The 25,980-nt window shown below is 42.2% G+C and overlaps 1 protein-coding gene across 1 annotated transcript in view; it reads right to left on the bottom strand.

The window, feature by feature from the left end:
• The window catches only part of LOC115109120 (microtubule-associated protein 1B-like), a 55,360-nt gene that overhangs the window by 16,262 nt on the left and 13,118 nt on the right, over positions 1 to 25,980 (bottom strand). The window contains exon 2 of the mRNA XM_029633725.2: positions 11,314 to 11,415. Within this exon, the coding sequence (XP_029489585.2) occupies positions 11,314 to 11,415 (102 nt within the window). The remainder of the gene's footprint in view (positions 1 to 11,313; positions 11,416 to 25,980) is intronic.

Raw genomic sequence — 25,980 nt, 5'->3', positions numbered from 1 at the left:
TTGAGGGCTAGGTTGTTATTCTGTCACCACACAGCCAGGTCTTTGGCCTCCTCCCTGTAGGCTGTCTCGTCATTGTCGGTGATCAGGCCTACCACTGTTGTGTCTGCAAACTTAATGATGAGAGAGTGCATCATCTGTGGATCTGTTTGGCGGTTTGCAAATTGGAGTGGGTCTAGGGTTTCTGGGATAATGGTATTGACGTGAACCATTACCAGCCTTTCAAAGCACTTCATGGATACGGATGTGAATTCTACGGTTCTGTAGTCCTTTAGGCAGGTTGCCTTCGTGTTCTTGGGCACAGGGACCATGGAAGTCTGCTTGAAATAGCTTGGTATTACAGACTCAAATCAGGGACATGTTGAAAATGTTAGTGAAGACACCTGCCTGTTGGTCAGCACATGCACGGAGCACACATCCTTGTAATCCGTCTGGCCCCGCAGCCTTCTGTATGTTGACCTGTTTAAAAGGTCTTACTCAAGTCAGCTACGGGGAGCGTGATCACACAGTCGTCCGGAACAGCTTGATGCTCCCATGCATGGCCTCAGTGATGCTTGCCTCAAAGCGAGCATAGAAGTGATTTAGCTCGTCTGGTAGGCTCGAGTCACCGTGCAGCTCGCGGCTGTGCTTCCCTTTCTAGTCTAATAGTTTGCAAGCCCTGCCACATAAGACAAGCGTCGGAGCCGGTGTAGTACGATTCAATCTTAGCCCTGTATTGACGCTTTGCCTGTTTGATGGTCCGTCGGAGGGCACAGCATGATTTCTAATCAGCTTCCAGGTTAGAGTCCCGCACCTTGAAAGCGGCAGCTCTACCCTTTAGCTCAGTGCGAATGATGCCTGTAATCCTTGGCTTTTGGTTGGGGTATGTACATACAGTTACTGTGGGCACGACGTCCTCGATGCACTTATTGATAAAGCCAGTGACTGATGTGGTGTACTCCTCAATGCCGTTAGAAGAATCCCGGAACATGTTCCAGTCTGTGATATTAAGACAGTCCTGTAGTTTAGCATCTGCATCACCTGACCACTTTTTTTTAATAGACCGAGTCACTGGATCTTCCTGCTTTAATTTTTTTGCTTGCAAGCAGGAATTAGGAAGATAGAATTGTGGTCGGATTTACCAAATGGAGGGCGAGGGAGAGCTTTGTACTCGTCTCTGTGTGTGGAGTACAGGTGATCTAGAATGTTTTTTCCCTCTGGTTGCACATTTAACATGCTGATAGAAATTAGGTAGAACTGATTTAAGTTTCCCTGCTTGCTTATTTCCTCATACAGCTGACTGAGTGCGGTCTTTGTGCCAGCATCCATCTGTGGTGGTAAATAAACAGCCACGAAAAGTATAGCTCAAAACTCTAGGCAAATAGTGTGGTTTTATCACAAGATACTTTACTTCAGACAAAATTTTGAGACTTCCAAAGATTTCATGCACCTGCTGGTTACAAATATGCACAGACACACCACAAGCAGACACTGACACACCACCTGATTCTCTGCTCCCCCAGCCTGCAGCCAAGCTCAGCACCACCCTGTCAGGCAGCACTCCACTAGTGTAAAAACACACACTCCCCTCAACAGCTGGCCTGCCATTAGTCAGCCTGTTGGCCGGAAGAGGCTATGCAGCACGGCCTGGTACGGCAACTGCTCCGCCCACAACCGTAAGGCTCTCCAGAGGGTAGTGAGGTCTGCACAACGCATCACCGGGGGCAAACTACCTGCCCTCCAGGACACCTACACCACCCGATGTCACAGGAAGGCCATAAAGATCATCAAGGACAACAACCACCCGAGCCACTGCCTGTTCACCCCGCTATCGTCCAGAAGGCGAGGTCAGTACAGGTGCATCAAAGCTGGGACCGAGAGACTGAAAAACAGCTTCTATCTCAAGGCCATCAGACTGTTAAACCTCTCTCTCCAGATGAAATCTCGCGTCTTGTGACGGCCGGCCGCCCAACAACCTGCCCGCTTGACCCTATCCCCTCCTCTCTTCTCCAGACCATTTCCGGAGACCTTCTCCCTTACCTCACCTCGCTCATCAACTCATCCCTGACCGCTGGCTACGTCCCTTCCGTCTTCAAGAGAGCGAGAGTTGCACCCCTTCTGAAAAAACCTACACTCGATCCCTCCGATGTCAACAACTACAGACCAGTATCCCTTCTTTCTTTTCTCTCCAAAACTCTTGAACGTGCCGTCCTTGGCCAGCTCTCCCGCTATCTCTCTCAGAATGACCTTCTTGATCCAAATCAGTCAGGTTTCAAGACTAGTCATTCAACTGAGACTGCTCTTCTCTGTATCACGGAGGCGCTCCGCACTGCTAAAGCTAACTCTCTCTCCTCTGCTCTCATCCTTCTAGACCTATCGGCTGCCTTCGATACTGTGAACCATCAGATCCTCCTCTCCACCCTCTCCGAGTTGGGCATCTCCGGCGCGGCCCACGCTTGGATTGCGTCCTACCTGACAGGTCGCTCCTACCAGGTGGCGTGGCGAGAATCTGTCTCCTCACCACGCGCTCTCACCACTGGCGTCCCCCAGGGCTCTGTTCTAGGCCCTCTCCTATTCTCGCTATACACCAAGTCACTTGGTTCTGTCATAACCTCACATGGTCTCTCCTATCATTGCTATGCAGACGACACACAATTAATCTTCTCCTTTCCCCCTTCTGATGACCAGGTGGCGAATCGCATCTCTGCATGTCTGGCAGACATATCAGTGTGGATGACGGATCACCACCTCAAGCTGAACCTCGGCAAGACGGAGCTGCTCTTCCTCCCGGGAAGGACTGCCCGTTCCATGATCTCGCCATCACGGTTGACAACTCCATTGTGTCCTCCTCCCAGAGCGCTAAGAACCTTGGCGTGATCCTGGACAACACCCTGTCGTTCTCAACTAACATCATGGCGGTGGCCCGTTCTTGTAGGTTCATGCTCTACAACATCCGCAGAGTACGACCCTGCCTCACACAGGAAGCAGCGCAGGTCCTAATCCAGGCACTTGTCATCTCCCGTCTGGATTACTGCAACTCGCTGTTGGCTGGGCTCCCTGCCTGTGCCATTAAACCCCTACAACTCATCCAGAACGCCGCAGCCCGTCTGGTGTTCAACCTTCCCAAGTTCTCTCACGTCACCCCGCTCCTCCGCTCTCTCCACTGGCTTCCAGTTGAAGCTCGCATCCGCTACAAGACCATGGTGCTTGCCTACGGAGCTGTGAGGGGAACGGCACCTCAGTACCTCCAGGCTCTGATCAGGCCCTACACCCAAACAAGGGCACTGCGTTCATCCACCTCTGGCCTGCTCGCCTCCCTACCACTGAGGAAGTACAGTTCCCGCGCAGCCCAGTCAAAACTGTTCGCTGCTCTGGCCCCCCAATGGTGGAACAAACTCCCTCACGACGCCAGGACAGCGGAGTCAATCACCACCTTCCGGAGACACCTGAAACCCCACCTCTTTCAGGAATACCTAGGATAGGATAAAGTAATCCTTCTCACCCCCCTTAAAAGATTTAGATGCACTATTGTAAAGTGGCTGTTCCACTGGATGTCTTAAGGTGAACGCACCAATTTGTAAGTCGCTCTGGATAAGAGCGTCTGCTAAATGACTTAAATGTAAATGTAAATGTTAAACAGCCACCACTAACATTGAGTGGCTGATGCCAACACACTGACTCAACTCCAGCCACTTTAATAATGGGAATTGATGTAAAATATATCACTAGCCACTTTAAACAATGCTACTTAATATAATGTTTACATACCCTACATTATTTATCTCATATGTATACGTATATACTGTACTCTATATCATCTACTGCATCTTTATGTAATACATGTATCACTAGCCACTTTAAACTATGCCACTTTGTTTACATACTCATCTCATATGTATATACTGTACTCGATACCATCTACTGCATCTTGCCTATGCCGCTCTGTACCATCACTCATTCATATATCTTTATGTACATATTCTTTATCCCTTTACACTTATGTGTATAAGGTAGTAGTTTTGGAATTGTTAGCTAGATTACTCGTTGGTTATTACTGCATTGTCGGAACTAGAAGCACAAGCATTTCGCTACACTCGCATTAACATCTGCTAACCATGTGTATGTGACAAATACAATTTGATTTGATTTGATTTAAGCTAGCATGAGCAAGTGTGAGTGAGGACTGATGGTGGGGCGAGGTAATGCTTGATACCAGAGGAGAAAGTTGCTGTGTCTTGGTGACTGTGGGAAGATGGGCTGCAGAGTGAGGAAGGTGCAGCTATGGCCCACTATTTAAAGCTGCGAGGTCACACCGACTACTCCTCCCACCCACCCTGGCACTTCACTCTCTGCTTTCCATCAGCCACCTGTCTCATTTCTCTGTTCTCCCAACTAACACTCCACACAAACTATACTGCAAACTATACAAATAACGGTCTGACGGAGCTACTCAGCTGATGCTGTATGGTTGAGGTGTAGAGGAATAAAAGTCCACATAAAATGTTTCTCCTGCTTTAGGTCTTGTGTGCCAGGCTTCTAGGTTCTTCTACAAAAAGAGGTTGCTTGTTGGCCTCTGGATCTCACAGAAACAAATTCAAATTGTGGAACTTATCCAACCCTGAGCAACCTGGCATTTCCAGGCTTCAGCATACAGAGCGAATATGACAATACGACATCTGGCTATGAAGGACAACTCCTGCTATAAATTAGGCAGGACACTGGGCTTTGGAAAACATTACTACTTGAAACCATTACCTGACCTCACATGCATAAACAGCCTGCTGGCCAGGGCTAATGGACAGCACCAGTATCACCCATGGCATTGCGTACACAGTCCCAGGCAGTCAAATGAAAACATTGACTCATATCTATCATTAGTGTCCGATGGAGTCCAAGAGGGGGCATGTAGGACAACGTGCCTTTTGTCTGTCAACGAACGTCGATCCCTGTTCGCTTCCAGTCAACATAAAAAGGCCTATGGCCTCCTGATGCTTTCCCAGAGGGCTAAAACATTCTCCCCTGTTGTCATCAACAAACCCCATGGACAGTTTTGTTTGCTTCGATCATAAGGAGTGAAAAGCAGAAAGGATCCTTTCGAAATGCAGTGTCAAAGTCCTTTTAGTGCTGCTGAGAATGGTCACTGAACGAAAGGTACCGCAAACAAGATTGAAAATGGGGAGAATGCCGCGTGTGTGCGCACACACACACACCTCTCCAGAACTGATGAAGAGTAAAATGGGACCAAGGGGTAGTCTTCGTCAAAGGGTTCTGCAATCCACTTGGAATGTTATACAAACGTTAGTTTCATATTCTTCTTGAATGCTCTCATTTTCCAACAGAAGAGTATTTGTTTGGTTGTGTTTTGCATTAACAGATAAATACACAAGCAGTATTCAGTCAGCTGAGTTAAGTTTCTCAGTGTTACGAGAACAACAGCCGGTGGCGAAAACGTTGATGAATGGTAATGCAGTGTCCACAACATAATAAGAGGGCACACGCTTTCTGCCATAACCTCCAACCAAGGCTGGCGAATAAGGAGAAGTAAAGGCAATCAAAGCTTTTTCTCAACATCATTTGTATAATTTCCCCAGATTGTATTGTAGATTACCTGGATGATAGATAAATGTACATGCAACATGTAAAGTGTTGGTCCCATGAACTGGAATAAAAGAGCACAGAAATGTTCCATATGCACAGAAATCTTATTTCTCAAAATGTTGTGCACAAATGCGTTTACATTCCAGTTAAAAGGATTTCTCCTTTGCCAAGATAATCTATCCACCTGGCAGGTGTGGCATATCAAGAAGCTAAATAAACAGGTGCACCTTGTGCTGGGCATTTTTGTCACACAACGCCACAGATGTCTCAAGTTGAGGGAGGGAGCATGCAATTGGCATGATGACTGCATTACTGTCCACTAGAGCTGTTGCTGGAGAATTAAAATGTTTATTTCTCTACCATAAGCCTCTTCCAATGCTATTTTAGAGAATTTGGCAGCACGTCCAACTGGCCTCACAACGGCAGACCATGTGTGACCACGCCAGCCCAGGACCTCCAGATTCGGCTTATATAACTGCGGGATTGTCTGAGACCAGTCACCCGGACAGGTGATGAAACTGCGCAAAACCAAATAATGTCTGCACAAACGGTCAGAAAACATCTCAGGGAAGCTCGTCGTCCTCACCGGGGTCTTGATCTGACTGCAGTTCTGCGTCTTAACGGACTTCAGTGGGCAAAGTCTCACCTTCAAAGGCCACTGGCATGCTGGAGAAGTGTGCTCTTCATGGATGAATCCCGGTTGCAACTGTACCGGGCAGATGGCAGACAGCGTGTATAGCATTGTGTGGACGAGCAGTTTGCTGATGTCAACGTTGAACAGAGTGTCCCATGGTGGCGATTGGGGTTACGGTATGGGCAGGTATAAGCTATAGACAACACAATTGCATTTTATCGATGGCAATTTGAATGCACAGAGATACCGTAACGAGATCCGTGCCATTCATCTGCCATCATCACCTCGTGTTTCAGCATGAGAGTCCAAGGACCCATGTTGCAAGGATCTGTACAATTCCTGGAGACTGAAAATGTCCCAGTTCGTCCATGGACTGCATACTCACCAGCCGTCACCCATAGAGCAAGTTTGGTATGCTCCAGATCAACGTGTACAACAGCGTTTTCCAGTTCCCCCAATATCCAGCAACTTCGCACAGCCATTGAAGAGTGGTACAACGTTCCACAGGCCACAATCAACAGCCTGACCAACTTGCAGTAAATAGTGTTCGCCCCTACCTTTTTGTTTAGGATATCTGTATTCCTAGTCATGTTAAATCCATAGATTAGGTCCTAATTTATTTATTTTAATTGACTAACTTCCTTATATGAACTATAACTCACTAAAATATTTGACATTATTGGATGTTGCATTTATATTTTTGTTCAGTGTAGATATCAGATGAATATGCTAAGTTCAATGAGTCTTTACAGCAATTAGATGGAGTTATCATGAGATAGAAACCTCTGGTGGGGAAGGAAGCAACCTCTAGTCCCAGGGCACCGCCGTGTTGCTAACCACTGTGGCCCAGCATGCCAACAGCAGGGAGGAAGCCCAGGGACACCTAACAGTGAATAACATGAGAATGGGAACTGGAAGCTATAGGTGGTTCCAATGGCTCAGTTGGTTGGAGCATGGTATGTGTGGGTTTGATTCCCACATGAGTTCTCTAAGTGGCTTTGGATGAATGACCATATAATTATATTAATGAATTGCAAATCATAGAATTCTTTGGAATGGATATTCTCATTTAAAGCAACTTACTCCTACCATTTAGAATGTTTTACTAATTTATGCTTATTATGGCTTCTCTGAAAATTGTGATCGTTATGGGATGTAACAGTGTGTTGCACAGAAAATGTGTAACTTTTATTTTTTTCATCTTGTGTTCTCAATTTCACAGCTGTCAAGTTTGAAAAGTGGGTCATGAACAGCATTCACACAGATATTCAATGGGACTCATTTAATAGACTGACAGAAGAAACATTCAAAAAGGAGTTGGAGAACATTACTAAAAGAACAGCAGGCATTCACGTGTGAGTCATAAGTTTGAAAGAAACAGAATGGCATGGTAGTTTAGGGGTGATGAGGATTTCAGCTGTTCACTCAGCTGCCTAACACACCCAATTCCATCTTGGAAATGCACCCCATAAAGTTGCTGGTACCAGTCTGTTCAACCAAGGCAGACTGACTTGAGATTATGGATCCAAGCAATGATGCAAGAGCAGTTGACAATAAAACGAACAGTGTATGAAGCATCTAATCTTCAATAGGCTTGAATTTTTATTTAACAAGGCAAGTCAGTTTAGAACAAATTCTTATTTACAATGACTGCCAACCAAAAGGTAAAAGACCTCCTGCAGGGACAGGGATAAAAAAAACATCACGACAAGAGACAAAACTACATATAGTGAGAACCATTAACATCATCCCTTCAACCACTTTTACATGCCTTGTTAACATACAGTGCACAGTCAGAAAGTATTCACACACTGACTTTTTCCACATTTTGTTGTGTCACAAAGTGGGATTACATTGATTTAATTGTCATCGATCTACACAAAATACTAATGTCAAAGTGTAAAAACATTTGTTTAAAAAAAAATTATATATATATATATATATATACACACACACAGTGCCTTGCGAAAGTATTCGGCCCCCTTTAACTTTGCGACCTTTTGCCACATTTCAGGCTTCAAACATAAAGATATAAAACTGTATTTTTTTGTGAAGAATCAACAACAAGTGGGACACAATCTTGAAGTGGAAGGACATTTATTGGATATTTGAAACTTTTTTAACAAATCAAAAACTGAAAAATTGGGCGTGCAAAATTATTCAGCCCCTTTACTTTCAGTGCAGCAAACTCTCTCCAGAAGTTCAGTGAGGATCTCTGAATGATCCAATGTTGACCTAAATGACTAATGATGATAAATACAATCCACCTGTGTGTAATCAAGTCTCCGTATAAATGCACCTGCACTGTGATAGTCTCAGAGGTCCGTTAAAAGCGCAGAGAGCATCATGAAGAACAAGGAACACACCAGGCAGGTCCGAGATACTGTTGTGAAGAAGTTTAAAGCCGGATTTGGATACAAAAAGATTTTCCAAGCTTTAAACATCCCAAGGAGCACTGTGCAAGCGATAATATTGAAATGGAAGGAGTATCAGACCACTGCAAATCTACCAAGACCTGGCCGTCCCTCTAAACTTTCAGCTCATACAAGGAGAAGACTGATCAGAGATGCAGCCAAGAGGCCCATGATCACTCTGGATGAACTGCAGAGATCTACAGCTGAGGTGGGAGACTCTGTCCATAGGACAACAATCAGTCGTATATTGCACAAATCTGGCCTTTATGGAAGAGTGGCAAGAAGAAAGCCATTTCTCAAAGATATCCATAAAAAGTGTTGTTTAAAGTTTGCCACAAGCCACCTGGGAGACACACCAAACATGTGGAAGAAGGTGCTCTGGTCAGATGAAACCAAAATTGAACTTTTTGGCAACAATGCAAAACGTTATGTTTGGCGTAAAAGCAACACAGCTCATCACTCTGAACACACCAAACCCACTGTCAAACATGGTGGTGGCAGCATCATGGTTTGGGCCTGCTTTTCTTCAGCAGGGACAGGGAAGATGGTTAAAATTGATGGGAAGATGGATGGAGCCAAATACAGGACCATTCTGGAAGAAAACCTGATGGAGTCTGCAAAAGACCTGAGACGGACGGAGATTTGTCTTCCAACAAGACAATGATCCAAAACATAAAGCAAAATCTACAATGGAATGGTTCAAAAATAAACATATCCAGGTGTTAGAATGGCCAAGTCAAAGTCCAGACCTGAATCCAATCGAGAATCTGTGGAAAGAACTGAAAACTGCTGTTCACAAATGCTCTCCATCCAACCTCACTGAGCTCGAGCTGTTTTGCAAGGAGGAATGGGAAAAAATTTCAGTCTCTCGATGTGCAAAACTGATAGAGACATACCCCAAGCGACTTACAGCTGTAATCGCAGCAAAAGGTGGCGCTATAAAGTATTAACTTAAGGGGGCTGAATAATTTTGCACGCCCAATTTTTCAGTTTTTGATTTGTTAAGAAAGTTTGAAATATCCAATAAATGTCGTTCCACTTCATGATTGTGTTCCACTTGTTGATTTTTCACAAAAAAAATACAGTTTTATATCTTTATGTTTGAAGCCTGAAATGTGGCAAAAGGTCGCAAAGTTCAAGGGGGCCGAATACTTTCGCAAGGCACTGTATATATATAGATTAGATAAGTAGTCTATACATGTAACACCTGGATTTTGCAACATTATTATTTTCAAAATTCTTCAAGCTCTGTCAAATTGGTCGTTGATCATTGCTAGACAAATTTCAGGTCTTGCCATAGATTTTCAAGTAGACTGAAGTCGAAACTACTCAGGAACATTCACAGTCTTCTTGATAAGCAGCGTAGATTTCGCTTTGTGTTTTAAATAGTCCTGCTGAAATGTGAATTCATCTCCCAGTGTCTGATGGAAAGCAGACAACCAGGTATTCCTCTAGGAATTTGACTGTGCTTAGCTCCATTGTGTATTTTTAATACTGAAAAACTCTCCAGTCCTTAACAATTACAAGCATACCCATAACATGATGGAGCCACCCCTACGTTGTATGGGATTTGCCTAAAAACATAAACTTTATTTAACTAAGCATGTCAGTTAAGAACAAATTCTTCCTTACAATGACGGCGTACCGGGGAATAGTGGGTTAAATGCCTTGTTCAGGGGGAGAAGGATGGATTTTTACCTTGTCAGCTCGGGGATTCGATCCAGCAAACTTTCGGTTACTGGCCCAAAGCTCTAACCACTAGTGGTTATATTTTTATCATTAAGGACACTTTCTATCATTAAGGACACAAAGTTATGTGCTTAGCCACATTTGCAGTATTACTTGAGTGCCTTGGTGCAAACAGGATGAATGTTTTAGAATATTTCTATTCTGTACATGCTTCTTTGTTCCAACGTTGTCTCCTATCAAAGCCATTAAACTAACGCTTTTAAAGTCACCATTGGCCTCATGGTAAAATCCCTGAGCAGTTTCTTTCCTTTCCGGCAAAAATTAGGAAGGACGCCTGTACATTTGTAGTGACTGGGTGTACTGACACACTATCAAAATTATAATTGATAACTTCACCAAGCTCAAAGGGATATTCAGTGTCTGCTTTTTATTTTTTAAATAAAAATATTGATATATATATTTTTGCACATCTACCAGAGGGGCCCTTCTTGCGAAACATTGGAAAACATCCCTGGTCTTTGTGGTTGAATCTGTGTTTGAAATTTACTGCTCGACTAAGGGAGCTTACAGAATTGTATTTGTGGGGTACAGAGATGAGGTAGTCATTCAAAAAAAATCATATTAAACACTATCATTGCACACAGAGTGAGTCCATGAAACTTATTATCAGACTTGTTCTAAAAACATAATTCCACTAACATTATGGGGTATTGTGTGTAGGCCAGTGACAAAACATCTCAATTTAACAATTTTAAATTCAGGCTGTAACAACAAAATGTGTATCATTCAAGGGGTGTGAATACTTTCTGAAGGCTCTGTACATGGGCCAAAGCAATGTGGTCTTAACCTGCAGACTACAGGCACTTTTAATACATCATACAGAAATTGGTCAAATATGACCACACAGAGAGGTTAAATAAAAGGTTTAAAAAATATGACAGATGAATGTACATGTTTCATTTCAGAGGTCAGTGGTGGGGAAAGTCGCCAAATTCTCCTTACCTTTTATTTCCTCTGAGAAGAAGGCAGAGTGTCGCGACACAAATAGCTTGAGCTGCTCATCCAGGTTACAGGCTGTCAGGTCCACGCCCCATGAGCGGATGCCTGTTGAAACACACACACACAAAATTAGGAGCACACTCAATACTCTGGTCAACAGCATTTTCAATGAATCAAACCAAATATTCACTTCTTAATATGGATCAGTGTCCCATCAACGGGACAGTTGTTGCTTAATGTGATGTCGTTTTATACAAACAAAAACGCACAATTGGCCCAGCGTCGTCCGGTTTCGGCATCAATGTAAATAAGAATTTGTACTGACTTGCCTAATTAAATAAAGGTTCAATAAAAAATAACTTAAGTTCTTACTGATTTTTATTTATTTGTGGTAGACTGACTTCTAAGAGACCACATTCAAGTCCTCCATCCCCCACTTAGTCTGACTGCTGCTCTATGGCTCCACAACAAACCCCCCCCAGCCATCTAGAGGTGTGAATACCCAGCCAGCCTACAAGTAGAGGATGCTATGTGCTTTACAGCAAAAAGACTTGGGACCAGCAGCACAATCTTGTGTAGAGGGTAATTGTAAATAGTGTGTACATTTTAAATATATATTTTTTACTGTGTGTGTGGTTGGTTCACTTATGACATTAGTTCAGTGTTTGCTGCTAACTTGGTCCTTAAATATTTCACTTTGTGTTTGGAGGCATTGGATACGCATTCTTGTCGTGTCTCCTGTTAGTACATTTTATGTATGGAAGCTAATAATCCATAATGCATGACAATCCTGGGAGTGTGTAAACTTGTATTTTTTATTAGCATAGCATTTGTGTATGTTTTCTATCGTTAGGTTCTAGAAAATGTACAAATTCGGCCACTTGGGTACATTTGGGGAAATCGTGAAGGACACCTGGGTGACTTCACACTAAATGTCATGTAGCTTGCTCATTCTTGAAGTTATAAGTCTGAAACTTTGCACACACTGTTGCCTTATTGTGGACACCATCTAAATGACAGCTTCCCAACTGAATGTGTTGCTTGTCTCTTGCATTTCAAAGATGGTACCAAAAAAAAGAAAATATATATTTTTTCTTTGTATTTTCTTTAACCAGATCTAATGTGCTATATTCTCCTGCATTCATTTCACATTTCCACAAACTTCAAAGTGTTTCCTTTCAAATGGTATCAAGAATATGCACATACTTGCTTCATTGCCTGAGCTACAGGCAGTTAGATTTGGGTATGTCAATTTAGGCGAAAATGTTAAAAAGAGGGGCTGATCTTTAAGAGGTTCACGAGACAGGCACTTTTACTAAGCAAGGCCACAAAGAGATCCCAAAGGACTTATGAGGAATGTCAAGTATGAATTGAACATATAAATATAATATCCCATCCTCATAATGAAAGACAATGCTAGCTACATTATAACAAAGCAATGAAAACAATGGATGCAACAAGAGGAGCTTCGCTGCACCCTGACTAGGGTTTGAAAGGGCAAGAAATGTACAGGTAAATTTCCTCAATTTTTCCATAGGAAGTTAAGCCCTGGAATTTGGGGAATTTTGATGAAATCCATCAAAAAAAAAGTTAGCCTATGACAGTGCACCTTTTTTTGTGGGATACACAAGGCATATTTTGGTTAAACCACCCCCAATTCAATGGAATTGCAACCCTCATGCATGCACAGTGCATTCTTCCATCACATGCACAGTTGATTCTCAAGATTTTGCACACTAATGAGATGCTATTGAGCCCACACTACTGTCTGAGCCAAGGACATGTTTTCTGGTCAATTTTGATTACAATACTGGGTGGAGTTTATATATGACATACATTATTTTTGTTAACAAGTAAATAGTAGCCTACAGCAAAGTGTGTTTAAATCATTTCTTGTTAACAATTTCTACTAGTTTTTAGCTTGCTTGATCCTGCTAACTGAGTGTTCTCACCTGTTTCCATACATGTTTCATTTTAAAACATTTCTTACAAAAAAGGAGTTGTTTAATCTAACTGCTTAACTATTTATCTGTACATGGAAATGTATTCATTTTATTTCCCCCCCTCATTCATTTTTTTCTCATTTTAACAGGAAAATGCTACGGACACTATCTGATGTGTGGAGACATTTCACTGCAGCTAATGTAGAAGGAAAAGCAGTGTACATTTGCAAATACTGTGCCAGATCATATATGAAGAATGCGATAAAGATGCAGAATCATCTGTCCAAGTGCATAAAGTTCCCTCAGCACTCACAACAACCAACTTCTGACAAAAGTCCCTCTACTTCTATTCGTGGTGATAATTATGAATCAGACACCTTATCGATAGCAACAGCTCATGCTCTTCCTAGAATAAGAAGTTTTTTTGACTCAATGGAGGAACGTAGTCAGAGAAATGCTGATGAATGTCTTGCTCGAGCTGTGTATGGAACTGGTTCACCTCTGATGCGCACATGCAATGTGTATTGGAAGAGATTTCTGAATGTTCTTCGCCCAGCATAAACCCCTCCAACCAGACATGCTTCATCTACTAATTTGCTGGATGCAGAGTTCAACAGAGTTCAGGTGAAGGTCAAGCAAATCATAGAGAACGCAGACAACTGCAATCATCTCTGATGGGTGGTCGAATGCTAGTGGGCATGGAATAATTAACTACATCATCTCCACACCTCAACCAGTATTCTACAAGAGCACAGCCAAGGGACTCATCTGCAACACACCGGTCTCTACATTGCAGATGAGCTGAAGGCAGTCATCAATGACCTTGGACCACGGAAGGTATTTGCACTGGTGACAGACAATGCTGCGAACATGAAGGCTGCTTGGTCTGAAGTGGAGGAGTCCTACCCTCACATCACACCCTTTGGCTCTGCTAATCATGCATTGAATCTGCTCCTCATGGACATCATGGCACTGAAAACATGGATACACTACAAGAGAGCCAAGGAAATTATTATATATGTGAAGGGTCATCAAGTTACAGCAGAAATCTACCTCACCAAGCAAAGTGAGAAGAATAAGAGCACCATATTGAAGCTGCCCAGCAACACAGGTGGTGGTGTCATGTTTGACAGTCTCCTGGAGGGGAAGGAGTCTCTCCATGAAATGGCCATATCAGTCTGCCGATATGGACAGCCCCATCAAGAGGATCCTCCTGGATGATGTATTTTGGGAGAGAGCGGTAAAGCAGCCTGAAACTCCTGAAACGTATAGCAGTAGCCATTGCACAGATTGAGGTTGACGATGCCATGCTGTCTGATGTTCAGACTCTGCTTGCAGATGTAAGAGAAGAAATCCGTACTGCCCTACCCACTTCACTGTTGCTCCAAGCAGAGGAAACTGCAGTTCTAAAATAAATCAAAAAGTGTGAAGACTTTTGCCTGAAGCACATTTTACACCGCAGCTCACATGTTGGACCCCAAGTATGCTGGTAAGAGCATCCTGTTTGGTGCAGAGATTAACAAGGCCTATGGTGTCATCACTACCGTGTTTCGCCACCTTGGCCTGGATGAGGGCAAGGTTCTTGGCAGTCATGCGAAGTACACTTCCAAGTACACTTAGTTTCTAGACAATCAATTTACAGGTGTTAAAAATGTTTTTGGGAGATGCGATTTGATCTTCGAGGATCATTCAATATTCCCTTTTGATGTTCAGTGAAATCATCCCATGTGAAGAGTCAACTCATTTAATTAAAGTTCAATTCATAACTAAATTGTTTTTTAAAATTTATATTGGAAGGATTTAATAATTTGCAATTAAGTCCACTTATGATGAGGTCAAAGGTTTCTGTTTCTGTCTCCATATGATATGGTAAATATATACAATGCAAAAAACAGCTACATTTAAAATGGTATTAATAATAATAATAATAATAATAATAATATGCATTTATTCACATATATTCCCACTGAAAGTTTCCACCTCTGAATATTCCCCAAAATGTGCAACCTAGCCTGACAGAAGCCAGGGAGATTAAACTTATATGTAATTAGTCAGTTCTGAAAGTGGAACCTACCCAGGCTCAGCAACCTTGACTACCTTGGGTAAATGTAACATAGTAAATCTGTCCCTCTCCATTTAGTATGATACACAAATTAATACATATATTACGTTTCATAATGTATGTTCATCATCCATTTCATATGATATGTTACAAATAGCCATTTGTACAATGTGTTATGAATTTGCAATACGTATAAAATGTTACAAATTCCGACTTGTTGCCGCTAATGTTAGCTGGGCTAATAATAACAATGCAAGCCTATAGATACACTTTCCTACTCATTCATTACTGCTGCACTGCTTGTTGTAGCCCTGAGAGGAAATAGGAAGAACACACATTTTATGGCTTACAAAAGTGTTGAATACAAAGTGTTGACAGTGCTGAGTAAGAAATTAAACATACTCACTCGTAAAAACAGCAGCTCTTTGCTGTATTCATTGACATTCTCTCTCTAGTCATGGTTTTAAACGTTTTGAAATCTCACACTATTCATTTTGCTGTTCCCTTTTTTTTTTTTTTAATTGCCTGCTACTTTAATGCAGACTCGGTCATCTGAGCAATCTGATTGACCAGTGGTAGCATAGTGCACTTGATTTCCTCACCAGGCCCACCTGGAAGGCAGAATTGGTACCTTCACACACATGAAATGGCAACAGTTTGCCTACCTGGCACGCAGGGCAGCGGAATTGGCTGCACCTACCACCAACAGCCCGAGACTAACAAAATAAAATAGGAACACAAGGTTTAATCGTTAGGTTTTTTACAGAAATGTTTGGCATTCAAAAAGAAATGCCTTGGAAATCGACAAGTCAATCGCGATCAACCGGTTGGTGACCACTGAGTTAGGAGAAGTGTTAGCCAACATGCTGCATAGTTGCAAAGTTGCAAAAAAGTTGTAGCTAAGTGCTAATTAGTGCAAATGTTAAAGTTGTCCTTGATCAGATTCGAACACGCAACCTTTGGGTCGCTAGACGTTCGCATTATACGCCCACACATCCACCTCTCCTTTCTGTAACCATACCAAACGTAACATACAGTATCATACTCATTTGAGTGTCCTAGTTTATGAGACCAGGCTGGGCTCAGTGGTTTCATAATAGCATATACAGACACTCCCTGCCATTCTACAACCTGAGTATCGGGCGACTAAGACTAGTTTAATTACATGGTTGTAGCTGTGTTAATGCTGGTCAGGCTAAGAGGTTGTTTTAAGAGAAGGATTCAAACTGAAACTGGAAAGCACAGATTAAAGGGATGGGCTGAAAAACTCACTCACTCCCACAACTAGACAATGTTACTTGTGTACTCGTAATGAAATAAATCTATTTTCAGTTAATAAGTAACTTGCAGGTAAATAATTGACAGGTTCCATTATGGAGCTGTCACTGTTGGAGGTACTTTTTGTAATGTCAACATGCTATGCAGCTGATGTGTGAACAGAAGCCTCAAATTACTAGCATCAGTGACAAAGAGTTACAATAAAATGCCATAAAGTACAAAAAGAAATACAAAAAAGTATCAGTGAACTAAGAGTATCACAATTTGATAAAATAGAATTTATATGTTTAATCTCCAATTAATTAATCTCCAATAAACTACAGGCTATATACAGTTGAAGTGGGAAGTTTACATACACTTAGGTTGGAGTCATTAAAACTACATTTACATTACATTTAAGTCATTTAGCAGACGCTCTTATCCAGAGCGACTTACAAATTGGTGCATTCACCTTATGACATCCAGTGGAACAGCCACTTTACAATAGTGCATCTAAATCTTTTAAGGGGGTGAGAAGGATTACTTTATCCTATCCTAGGTATTCCTTAAAGAGGTGGGGTTTCAGGTGTCTCCGGAAGGTGGTGATTGACTCCGCTGTCCTGGCGTCGTGAGGGAGTTTGTTCCACCATTGGGGGGCCAGAGCAGCGAACAGTTTTGACTGGGCTGAGCGGGAACTGTACTTCCTCAGTGGTAGGGAGGCGAGCAGGCCAGAGGTGGATGAACGCAGTGCCCTTGTTTGGGTGTAGGGCCTGATCAGAGCCTGGAGGTACTGAGGTGCCGTTCCCCTCACAGCTCCGTAGGCAAGCACCATGGTCTTGTAGCGGATGCGAGCTTCAACTGGAAGCCAGTGGAGAGAGCGGAGGAGCGGGGTGACGTGAGAGAACTTGGGAAGGTTGAACACCAGACGGGCTGCGGCGTTCTGGATGAGTTGTAGGGTTTAATGGCACAGGCAGGGAGCCCAGCCAACAGCGAGTTGCAGTAATCCAGACGGGAGATGACAAGTGCCTGGATTAGGACCTGCGCCGCTTCCTGTGTGAGGCAGGGTCGTACTCTGCGGATGTTGTAGAGCATGAACCTACAGGAACGGGCCACCGCCTTGATGTTATTTGAGAACGACAGGGTGTTGTCCAGGATCACGCCAAGGTTCTTAGCGCTCTGGGAGGAGGACACAATGGAGTTGTCAACCGTGATGGCGAGATCATGGAACGGGCAGTCCTTCCCGGGAGGAAGAGCAGCTCCGTCTTGCCGAGGTTCAGCTTGAGGTGGTGATCCGTCATCCACACTGATATGTCTGCCAGACATGCAGAGATGCGATTCGCCACCTGGTCATCAGAAGGGGGAAAGGAGAAGATTAATTGTGTGTCGTCTGCATAGCAATGATAGGAGAGACCATGTGAGGTTATGACAGAGCCAAGTGACTTGGTGTATAGTGAGAATAGGAGAGGGCCTAGAACAGAGCCCTGGGGGACACCAGTGGTGAGAGCACGTGGTGAGGAGACAGATTCTCGCCACGCCACCTGGTAGGAGCGACCTGTCAGGTAGGATGCAATCCAAGCGTGGGCCGCGCCGGAGATGCCCAACTCGGAGAGGGTGGAGAGGAGGATCTGATGGTTCACAGTATCGAAGGCAGCCGATAGGTCTAGAAGGATGAGAGCAGAGGAGAGAGAGTTAGCTTTAGCAGTGCGGAGCGCCTCCGTGATACAGAGAAGAGCAGTCTCAGTTGAATGACTAGTCTGATTTGGATCAAGAAGGTCATTCTGAGAGAGATAGCGGGAGAGCTGGCCAAGGACGGCACGTTCAAGAGTTTTGGAGAGAAAAGAAAGAAGGGATACTGGTCTGTAGTTGTTGACATCGGAGGGATCGAGTGTAGGTTTTTTCAGAAGGGGTGCAACTCTCGCTCTCTTGAAGACGGAAGGGACGTAGCCAGCGGTCAGGGATGAGTTGATGAGCGAGGTGAGGTAAGGGAGAAACTAGTTTACATACACTTAGGTTGGAGTCATTAAAACTAGTTTACATACACTTAGGTTGGAGTCATTAAAACTAGTTTACATACACTTAGGTTGGAGTCACTAAAACTCGTTTTTCAACCACTCCACAAATTTCTTGATAAACTATAGTTTTGGCAAGTCAGTTAGGACATGTAATTTTTCTAACAATTGTTTACAGATTATTTCACATATAATTCACTGTATCACAATTCCAGTGGGTCAGAAGTTTACATACACTCAGTTGACTGTGCCTTTAAACAGCTTGGAAAATTACTGAAAATGATGGCATGGCTTTAGAAGCTTCTGATAGGCTAATTGACATCATTTGAGTCAATTGGAGGTGTACCTATGGATGTATTTCAAGGTCTACCTTCAAACCCAGTGCCTCTCTGCTTGACATCATGGGAAAATCAAAAGACATCAGCCAAGACGTCAGAAAAATAATTGTACACCTCCACAAGTCTGGTTCATCCTTGGGAGCAATTTCCAAACGCCTGAAGGTCCACGTTCATCTGTACAAACAATAGTACGCAGGTATAAACACCATGGGACCACGCAGCCTTCATACCACTCAGGAAGGAGACGAGTTCTGTCTCCTAGAGATGAACGTACTTTGGTGTGAAAAGTGAAGTTAAGTGCTGTTTGAATTAGAGGTCGACCGATTATGATTTTTCAACGCCGATACCGATTATTGGAGGATCAAAAAAGCCGATACCGATTAATCGGACGATTTTTGTAATTATTTTTTATTTGTAATAATGCCAATTACAACAATACTGAATGAACACTTATTTTAACTTAATATACATCAATAAAAATCAATTTAGCCTTAAGTAAATAATGAAAGATGTTCAATTTTGTTTGGTTCAATTTGGTAATGCAAAAACAGTGTTGTGAGCAAGGAACTGAAACATTAGCTTTCTTACATAGCACATATTGCACTTTTACTTTCTTCTCCAACATGGTGTTTTTGCATTATGTAAACCAAATTGAACATGTTTCATTATTTATTTGAGCGTAAATTGTTTAAGTTCAAAATAAGTGGTCATTGTTCAATCAGTATTGTTGTAATTGTCATTATTACAAATATATTTATATAATTTTAAAAAATTGGCCGATTAAATCGGTATCGACTTTTTTTTTTTGGTCCTCCAATAATCGGTATCGGTATTGAAAAATCATTATCGGTCGACCTCTACCCTGGAGAGCAAATTCATTGAGATTAATAATTTTATAGCCAAAATATCTTAAAACATACTTTAGGCCTATTTGAACACAAAAGGCTAAATACAAAAACCTCACTCCCTGCTTATACTGTTTGTATGATGAATCTTCACAGATTTTTTTTTTTCCATAAAGAAGATCTGCTAATTTCTCCCGAGAGACCAAGAGGGACGTTGACAAACCAAGAGGCAGCAGCCTTCTGTCTGTCTGGGAGAAATGTAGCCCTGACCTCATCATCATGATGTTTTTTACTGAGACTTCTCCAAAAAAACAGAGAGAAAAAAAGGGCTGAAATAGCAGAAGCAAAAAGTGCTTTGTGCGAGGCAGGTTACTCGTCTCCCAGTCTTCAGAGAGTATCTCCTGTCACAGCCAATCGTATTCATCGGTCAGATCATGACACAGGCCTATAGGCTATGGTGGTTAACTCACTTCCTGTTTTATGTAACAAAAAGGTGAGCGAACACTGTCCTGGGGTCATTTCATCTTGTTCTTTAACTACTAAAGTAAGTTGGGCTTATTTCTATAAAAGAATTAACACTGTGGCACACTAGTTCGGCTACTGTGTGTTATCAGTGTTAAAACATTTGCACAATATACAGAACGGAGCTATCAGGTACTTTATTATTTGAAATATTTGAGATATAAAATAAACATCTGAATTCCTCTGTGTGTTCCGACCTCCAGGGTCGGCATTCCATTCTGAACGGTTTGGAATTAAGATCAGCCATTCTATTCTGAGTTTCTAGACTGAACTGCCACTACAGACACTGTGATATGATTTTTTTCATTCAAGTTAAATTCAGTTGAAATATTGCTGATGCAATGCTACAGTAGCCTACTGTTATCTTTGTTGAGGATTTTGGCATGCTCATTCAAATCCCCCAGAGAGTACAAGGATATTCTGTAAGTGCCACAATGATTTAGCCAAGCTGAGAGCACTGTTTCAGTATGCAGCCTATCTAAAAATAAAGAAAAGTTTTCTAACACTGAATGATTCGGGCAGCACAAAATATATTATCGCCTTTTGGCAGGAAAGGGCAAAACAATCCTTGAATACAAAGCCCATATATGTAACAATTACTATGACAGAGTATATCTAGACTGAGAAGACAGAGGCAAATGTCTCAGACTGGCACCCGGGCTAGAGAAAAACCAGAGTCTGGGGCCTGGGCATTACGTTACTTCCTCAACCTCATAACCTCAACCTCTTTGTCTGGTAGTGGTTTAGAACTTCCTTTGAAAAGATGTAGCCATTTGTACTGATTCGCATGAACACATTCTGAGTGGAATGACTCAATTCAAAAGGAGTAATTAAAAGTAACTTATTTCTGTCTCTCAGTACATTGTCAAAAACACAAAACCAACATTTAAAAACAGGGATTGTATTTGGCCGGGGCTCAAAATAGGCCTAATCTTTGAGTTAGACAGTACAGCACATGAAGAGTACAGTTACAATCATACTATGAAATGCAACCTTCAAGACCTAATAGCATGTTTCATCTGGGATGCAAGATGTAACTACAAAAAGGTCCACATTTTTTCCTTAATTTCATTGCTATTTCAAATGTTAAAATATAGCTTCTCGTAGGCAGTGGAAATTAACAGACTCCTTTATGCGATATTGGCTTTACCACGTGGGCCCGGTCCTCAATCAACACAAAATTTCCCATAATGACGAAGCAAAAACACGCAAATATTATAAGACAAAAAAAACCTGAAATATCACATTTACATAACTATTCAGACCCTTTACTCAGTACTTTGTTGAAGCACCTTTGGCAGTGATTACAGAATAGACTATTCGTGGGTATGATGCTAAAAGCTGGGCACATCCGTCTTTGGGGAGTTTCTCCCATTCTTCTCTGCAGATCCTCTCAAGCTGTGTCAGGTTGGCTGGGGAGCATCGCAGCACAGATGTTCAGGTCTCTCCAGATATGTTAGATAGGGTTCAAGTCCGGGCCACTCAAGGACATTTAGAGACCTATCCCGAAGCCACTCCTGCGTTGTCTTGGCTGTGTACTTAAGGTCGTTGTCCTGTTGGAAGGTGAACCTTCACACCAGTCTGAGGTCCTAAGCGCTCTGGAGCAGGTTTTCATCAAAGATCTCTGTACTTTACTCTGTTCATCTTTCTCTCGTTCCTGACTAGTCTCCCAGTCCCTGCCGCTAAATAATATCCCCACAGCATGATACTGCCACCACCATGCTTCACCGTAGGGATGGTGCCAGATTTCTCCATTTCTCTTGGCATTCAAGCCATAGTGTTCAATCTTGGTTTCATCAGAACAGAGAATGTTTATCATGGTCTGAGAGTCCTTTAGTTGCCTTTAGGCAAATTCCAAGCAGGCTGTCGTGTGCCTTTTACCGAGGAGTGGCTTCCGTCTGGCCACTCCCCCATAAAGGCCTGATTGGTGGAGTGCTAACAAGATGGTTGTCCTTTTGGAAGGTTCTCCCATCTTCACAGAGGAACTCTGGAACTCTGTCAGAGTGACCATCGGGTTCTTGGTCACCTCTCTGACCAAGGCCCTTCTCCCCTGATTGCTCAGTTTGGCTGGGCGGCTAGCTCTAGAAAAAGTCTGTTTGGAACCACCTCTTCCATTTAAGAATGATGGTTGCCAATGTGTTCTTGGGGACCTTCAATGCTGCAGAAATGTTTTGGTATTTTTTCCAGATCTGTGCCTTAACACAATCCTGTCTCAGAGGTCAATGGAGAATTCCTTTGACCTCATGGCATGGTTTTTGCGCTGAAATACACTGTAAACTGTGGGACCTTATACAGACAGGTGTGTGCCTTTCCAAATCATGTCCAATCAATTTAACTTACCATAGATGAACTCCAATCAAGTTGTAGAAACATCTCAATGATGATCAATGGAAAGAGGATGTACCTGAGCTCAACTTAAAGTCTCATTGCAAAGGGTCTGAATACTTATTTACATATGTTTTTTTTTTTATTCCTAAAAACCTGTTTTCACTTTTTCATTATGGGGTATTGTGTAGATTGAGGAGGAAAATGTGTTATTTCATCCATTTTAGAATAAGGCTGTAACTTAAAATGTGGAAAAGGTCAAGGTGTCTGAATACTTCCCGAATGCACTGTAAATGTCTGGGGACTGGACTAGGGCTGGCTTGGCGCAAAGAAACACCAGCTGGTCAAAATGTCTTATTTTTTCCAGGCTGTCAATCAAATTAACCACACATAAGAACCAGCAAAGCTGAACCATCTGACAGACCCTCTGCACAGCATTGTTCCCTCAATTTGCCCCTCCCCCCTCTTATTTGGCAGCAATCAGAAGCATGCTAACCATGTACCCCACAAGACATGTCACCAGAGGTCTCTTCATAGTCCCCAAGTCCAGAACAGACTACAAGAGGTGCACAGTACTACATAGAGCCATGACTACATGGAACTCTATTCCACATCAGGTAACAGATGCAAGGCAGTAGATTCAGAACTTTAAAAAGACAAAAATACACCTTTTGGAACAGCAGGGATTGGGAAGCAACACACACATGGGCACAGATGATAACATACGCACTACACACACAGATTTTGTGTTGTAGATACACTACCGGTCAAAAGTTTTAGAAGACCTACTCATTCAAGGGTTTTTCTTTGTTTTTAATATTTTCTACATTGTAGAATTAGTGAAGACATCAAAAGCTACAAAACAACACATATAGAATCATGTAGTAACCAAAATAGTATTCTTCAAATAGCCACCCTTTGCCTTGATGACAGCATTGCACACTCTTGGCACTCTCTCAAGCAGCTTCACCTTGAATGCTTTTCCAACAGTCTTGAAGGAGTTGGCTGCTTTTCCTTCACTCTGCAGTCCGACTCATCCCAAACCACCTCAATTTGGTTTAGGTCGGGGGATTGTGTAGGCCAGGTCATCTGATGCAGCACTACATCACTCCACTTATTGGTAAAATAGCCCTTACACAGCCCAGAGGTGTGTTGGGACATTGTCTTGTTGAAAAACAAAATTATCGTCCCACTAAGCGCAAATCAGATGGGATGGCGTATCGCTGCAGAATGCGGTGGTAGCCATGCAGGTTAAGTGTGCCTTGGATTCTAAATAAATCACAGATAGGGTGTGGGGGTACTTTGCTGGTGACGCTAACACCTCCATGCTTTACAGTGGAAAATACACATGCGGAGATAATCCGTTCACCCACACCGCGGTTGGAACCAAATATCTCCAATTTGGACTCCAGAACAAAGGACAAATTTCCACCGGTTTAATGTCCATTGCTTGTGTTTCTTGGCCCAAGCAAGTCTCTTCTTATTGGTGTCCTTTAGTAGTGGTTTCTTTGCAGCAATTTGACCACAAAGTCCTGATTCACACAGTCTCCTCTGAACAGGTGATGTTGAGATGTCTGTTACTTGAACTTTGAAGAATTTATTTGGGCTGCAATTTCTGAGGCTGGTAACACTAATGAACTTATCCTTCGCAGCAGAGGTAACTTGGTCTTCCAATCCTGTGGCTGTCCTCATGAGCCAGTTTCATCACAGCGTTTGTTTTTTTCGACTGAACTTGAAGAAACTTTCAAAGTTCTTGAAATTTCCGCATTGACTGACATTCATGTCTTAAAGTAATGGACTGTCATTTCTCTTTGCTTATTTGAGCCGTTCTTGCCATAATATGGACTTGGTCTTGTAACATATAGGCCCATCTTATACCCCCTACCATGTCACAACACAACTGATTGGCTCAGGAGGAAATCAAGTCCACAAATTAACTTTTAAGAAGGCACACCTGTTAATTGAAATGCATTCCAGGTGACTGAAGCTGGTTGAGAGAATGCCAAGAGTGTGCAAAGATATCATCAAGGTTAAGGGTGGCTATTTGAAGAAACTCAAATATTTGTATTGGTTACGACATGATTCCATGTGTGTTATTTCATAGTTGATGTCTACACTATTAGTCTACAATGTAGAAAATAGTACAAATAAAGAAAACCCTTGAATGAGTAGGTGTTCTCAAACTTTTGCCCGGTAGTGTTTGTGGTAGTGGAGTAGGGGCCTGAGTGCACACACTTGCGTTGTGAAATCTGTTCTGAATGTATTGTAAAGTTTTTAAAATTAGTTTTGCCAGACCGCAGGAAGAGTCTATTGATGTGTCACACAGCAGTCTATTGATGTTCTGTATTATGTTTCATGTTTTGTGTGGACCCCAGTAAGAGTAGGGATGGGGATCCATAATAAATATGCATACAAATATAGGAGGGGAGGGATAGTGTATTAAGGGTAGAGAAAATCTATATTGTGATACTTTTCCTGAATTGATGCGATAACGACAAATAGAAAAACAAGTTTATAACAATGTGCACCACAGTTTATTAATGTATTCTCTTTTAAAATACTACTACTAGTTTCATGGTTGGAGCTTTCAATTGTTCCATTAACAGTCACCCATATTAGTGACTTAATTTAATTTCTAACTTCACATTTCTCTAATATAGGTTACTTATCGTAATGAACGCTATCAGCAAAATGCCTGCGATATATGATTGGTATGGTCAGTGTCGCTAATTTTTTGCTTATCTTTCCAGCTCTAATTCAGGGGCTGCATTCATCTCTAAAAACAAGTGACATTAACAGAGAAAGTCAGATTCCAACACTTAAGAATGTCACAAAGAATCCTTTTGTACAGCCCAAACCCAATCATTAACAAAACGCCTGCCTCGATCACTGACCAGGAACGAAGGAAATGTTGAGCTGTGTGACACACAGAAAGTGTGTGTGTGTGACAGTCACATGGCCCCTCAGTACAGACACAGATACAGTCTGACACAATCAAAAGGGGGAGTGTGGACTAAGACGGAAGAAAAACACTTTATAGATATGAAAAAGTGGGAGCGGGGGTAGACAGAAATACAGTTACAGTGCTTTACTTTTTACATATTTTGTTGCATTACAAAGTGGGATTAAAACTGATTGCATTGTACATTTTGTTAACGATCTACACAAAATGCTCTAATGTCAAAGTGGAAGAAAAATTTGAATATGACTTTGTTATTATTAGAAATATATATTGCTTAGATAAGTATTCAACACCCTGAATCAATACATGTTAGAACAACCTTTGGGATCGATACCAGATTTGAGTCTTTCTGGGTAAATCTTAAAGATTATTGCACAATAGAGGACGGCCAATTAATTAGGGCCGAT

The sequence above is a fragment of the Oncorhynchus nerka genome, linkage group LG25, assembly GCF_034236695.1.
Source record: "Oncorhynchus nerka isolate Pitt River linkage group LG25, Oner_Uvic_2.0, whole genome shotgun sequence".
NCBI lineage: Eukaryota > Metazoa > Chordata > Actinopteri > Salmoniformes > Salmonidae > Oncorhynchus > Oncorhynchus nerka.
Note: the sequence above shows the minus strand (reverse complement) of the source record. Positions and strands in the feature narration are given on the sequence as shown.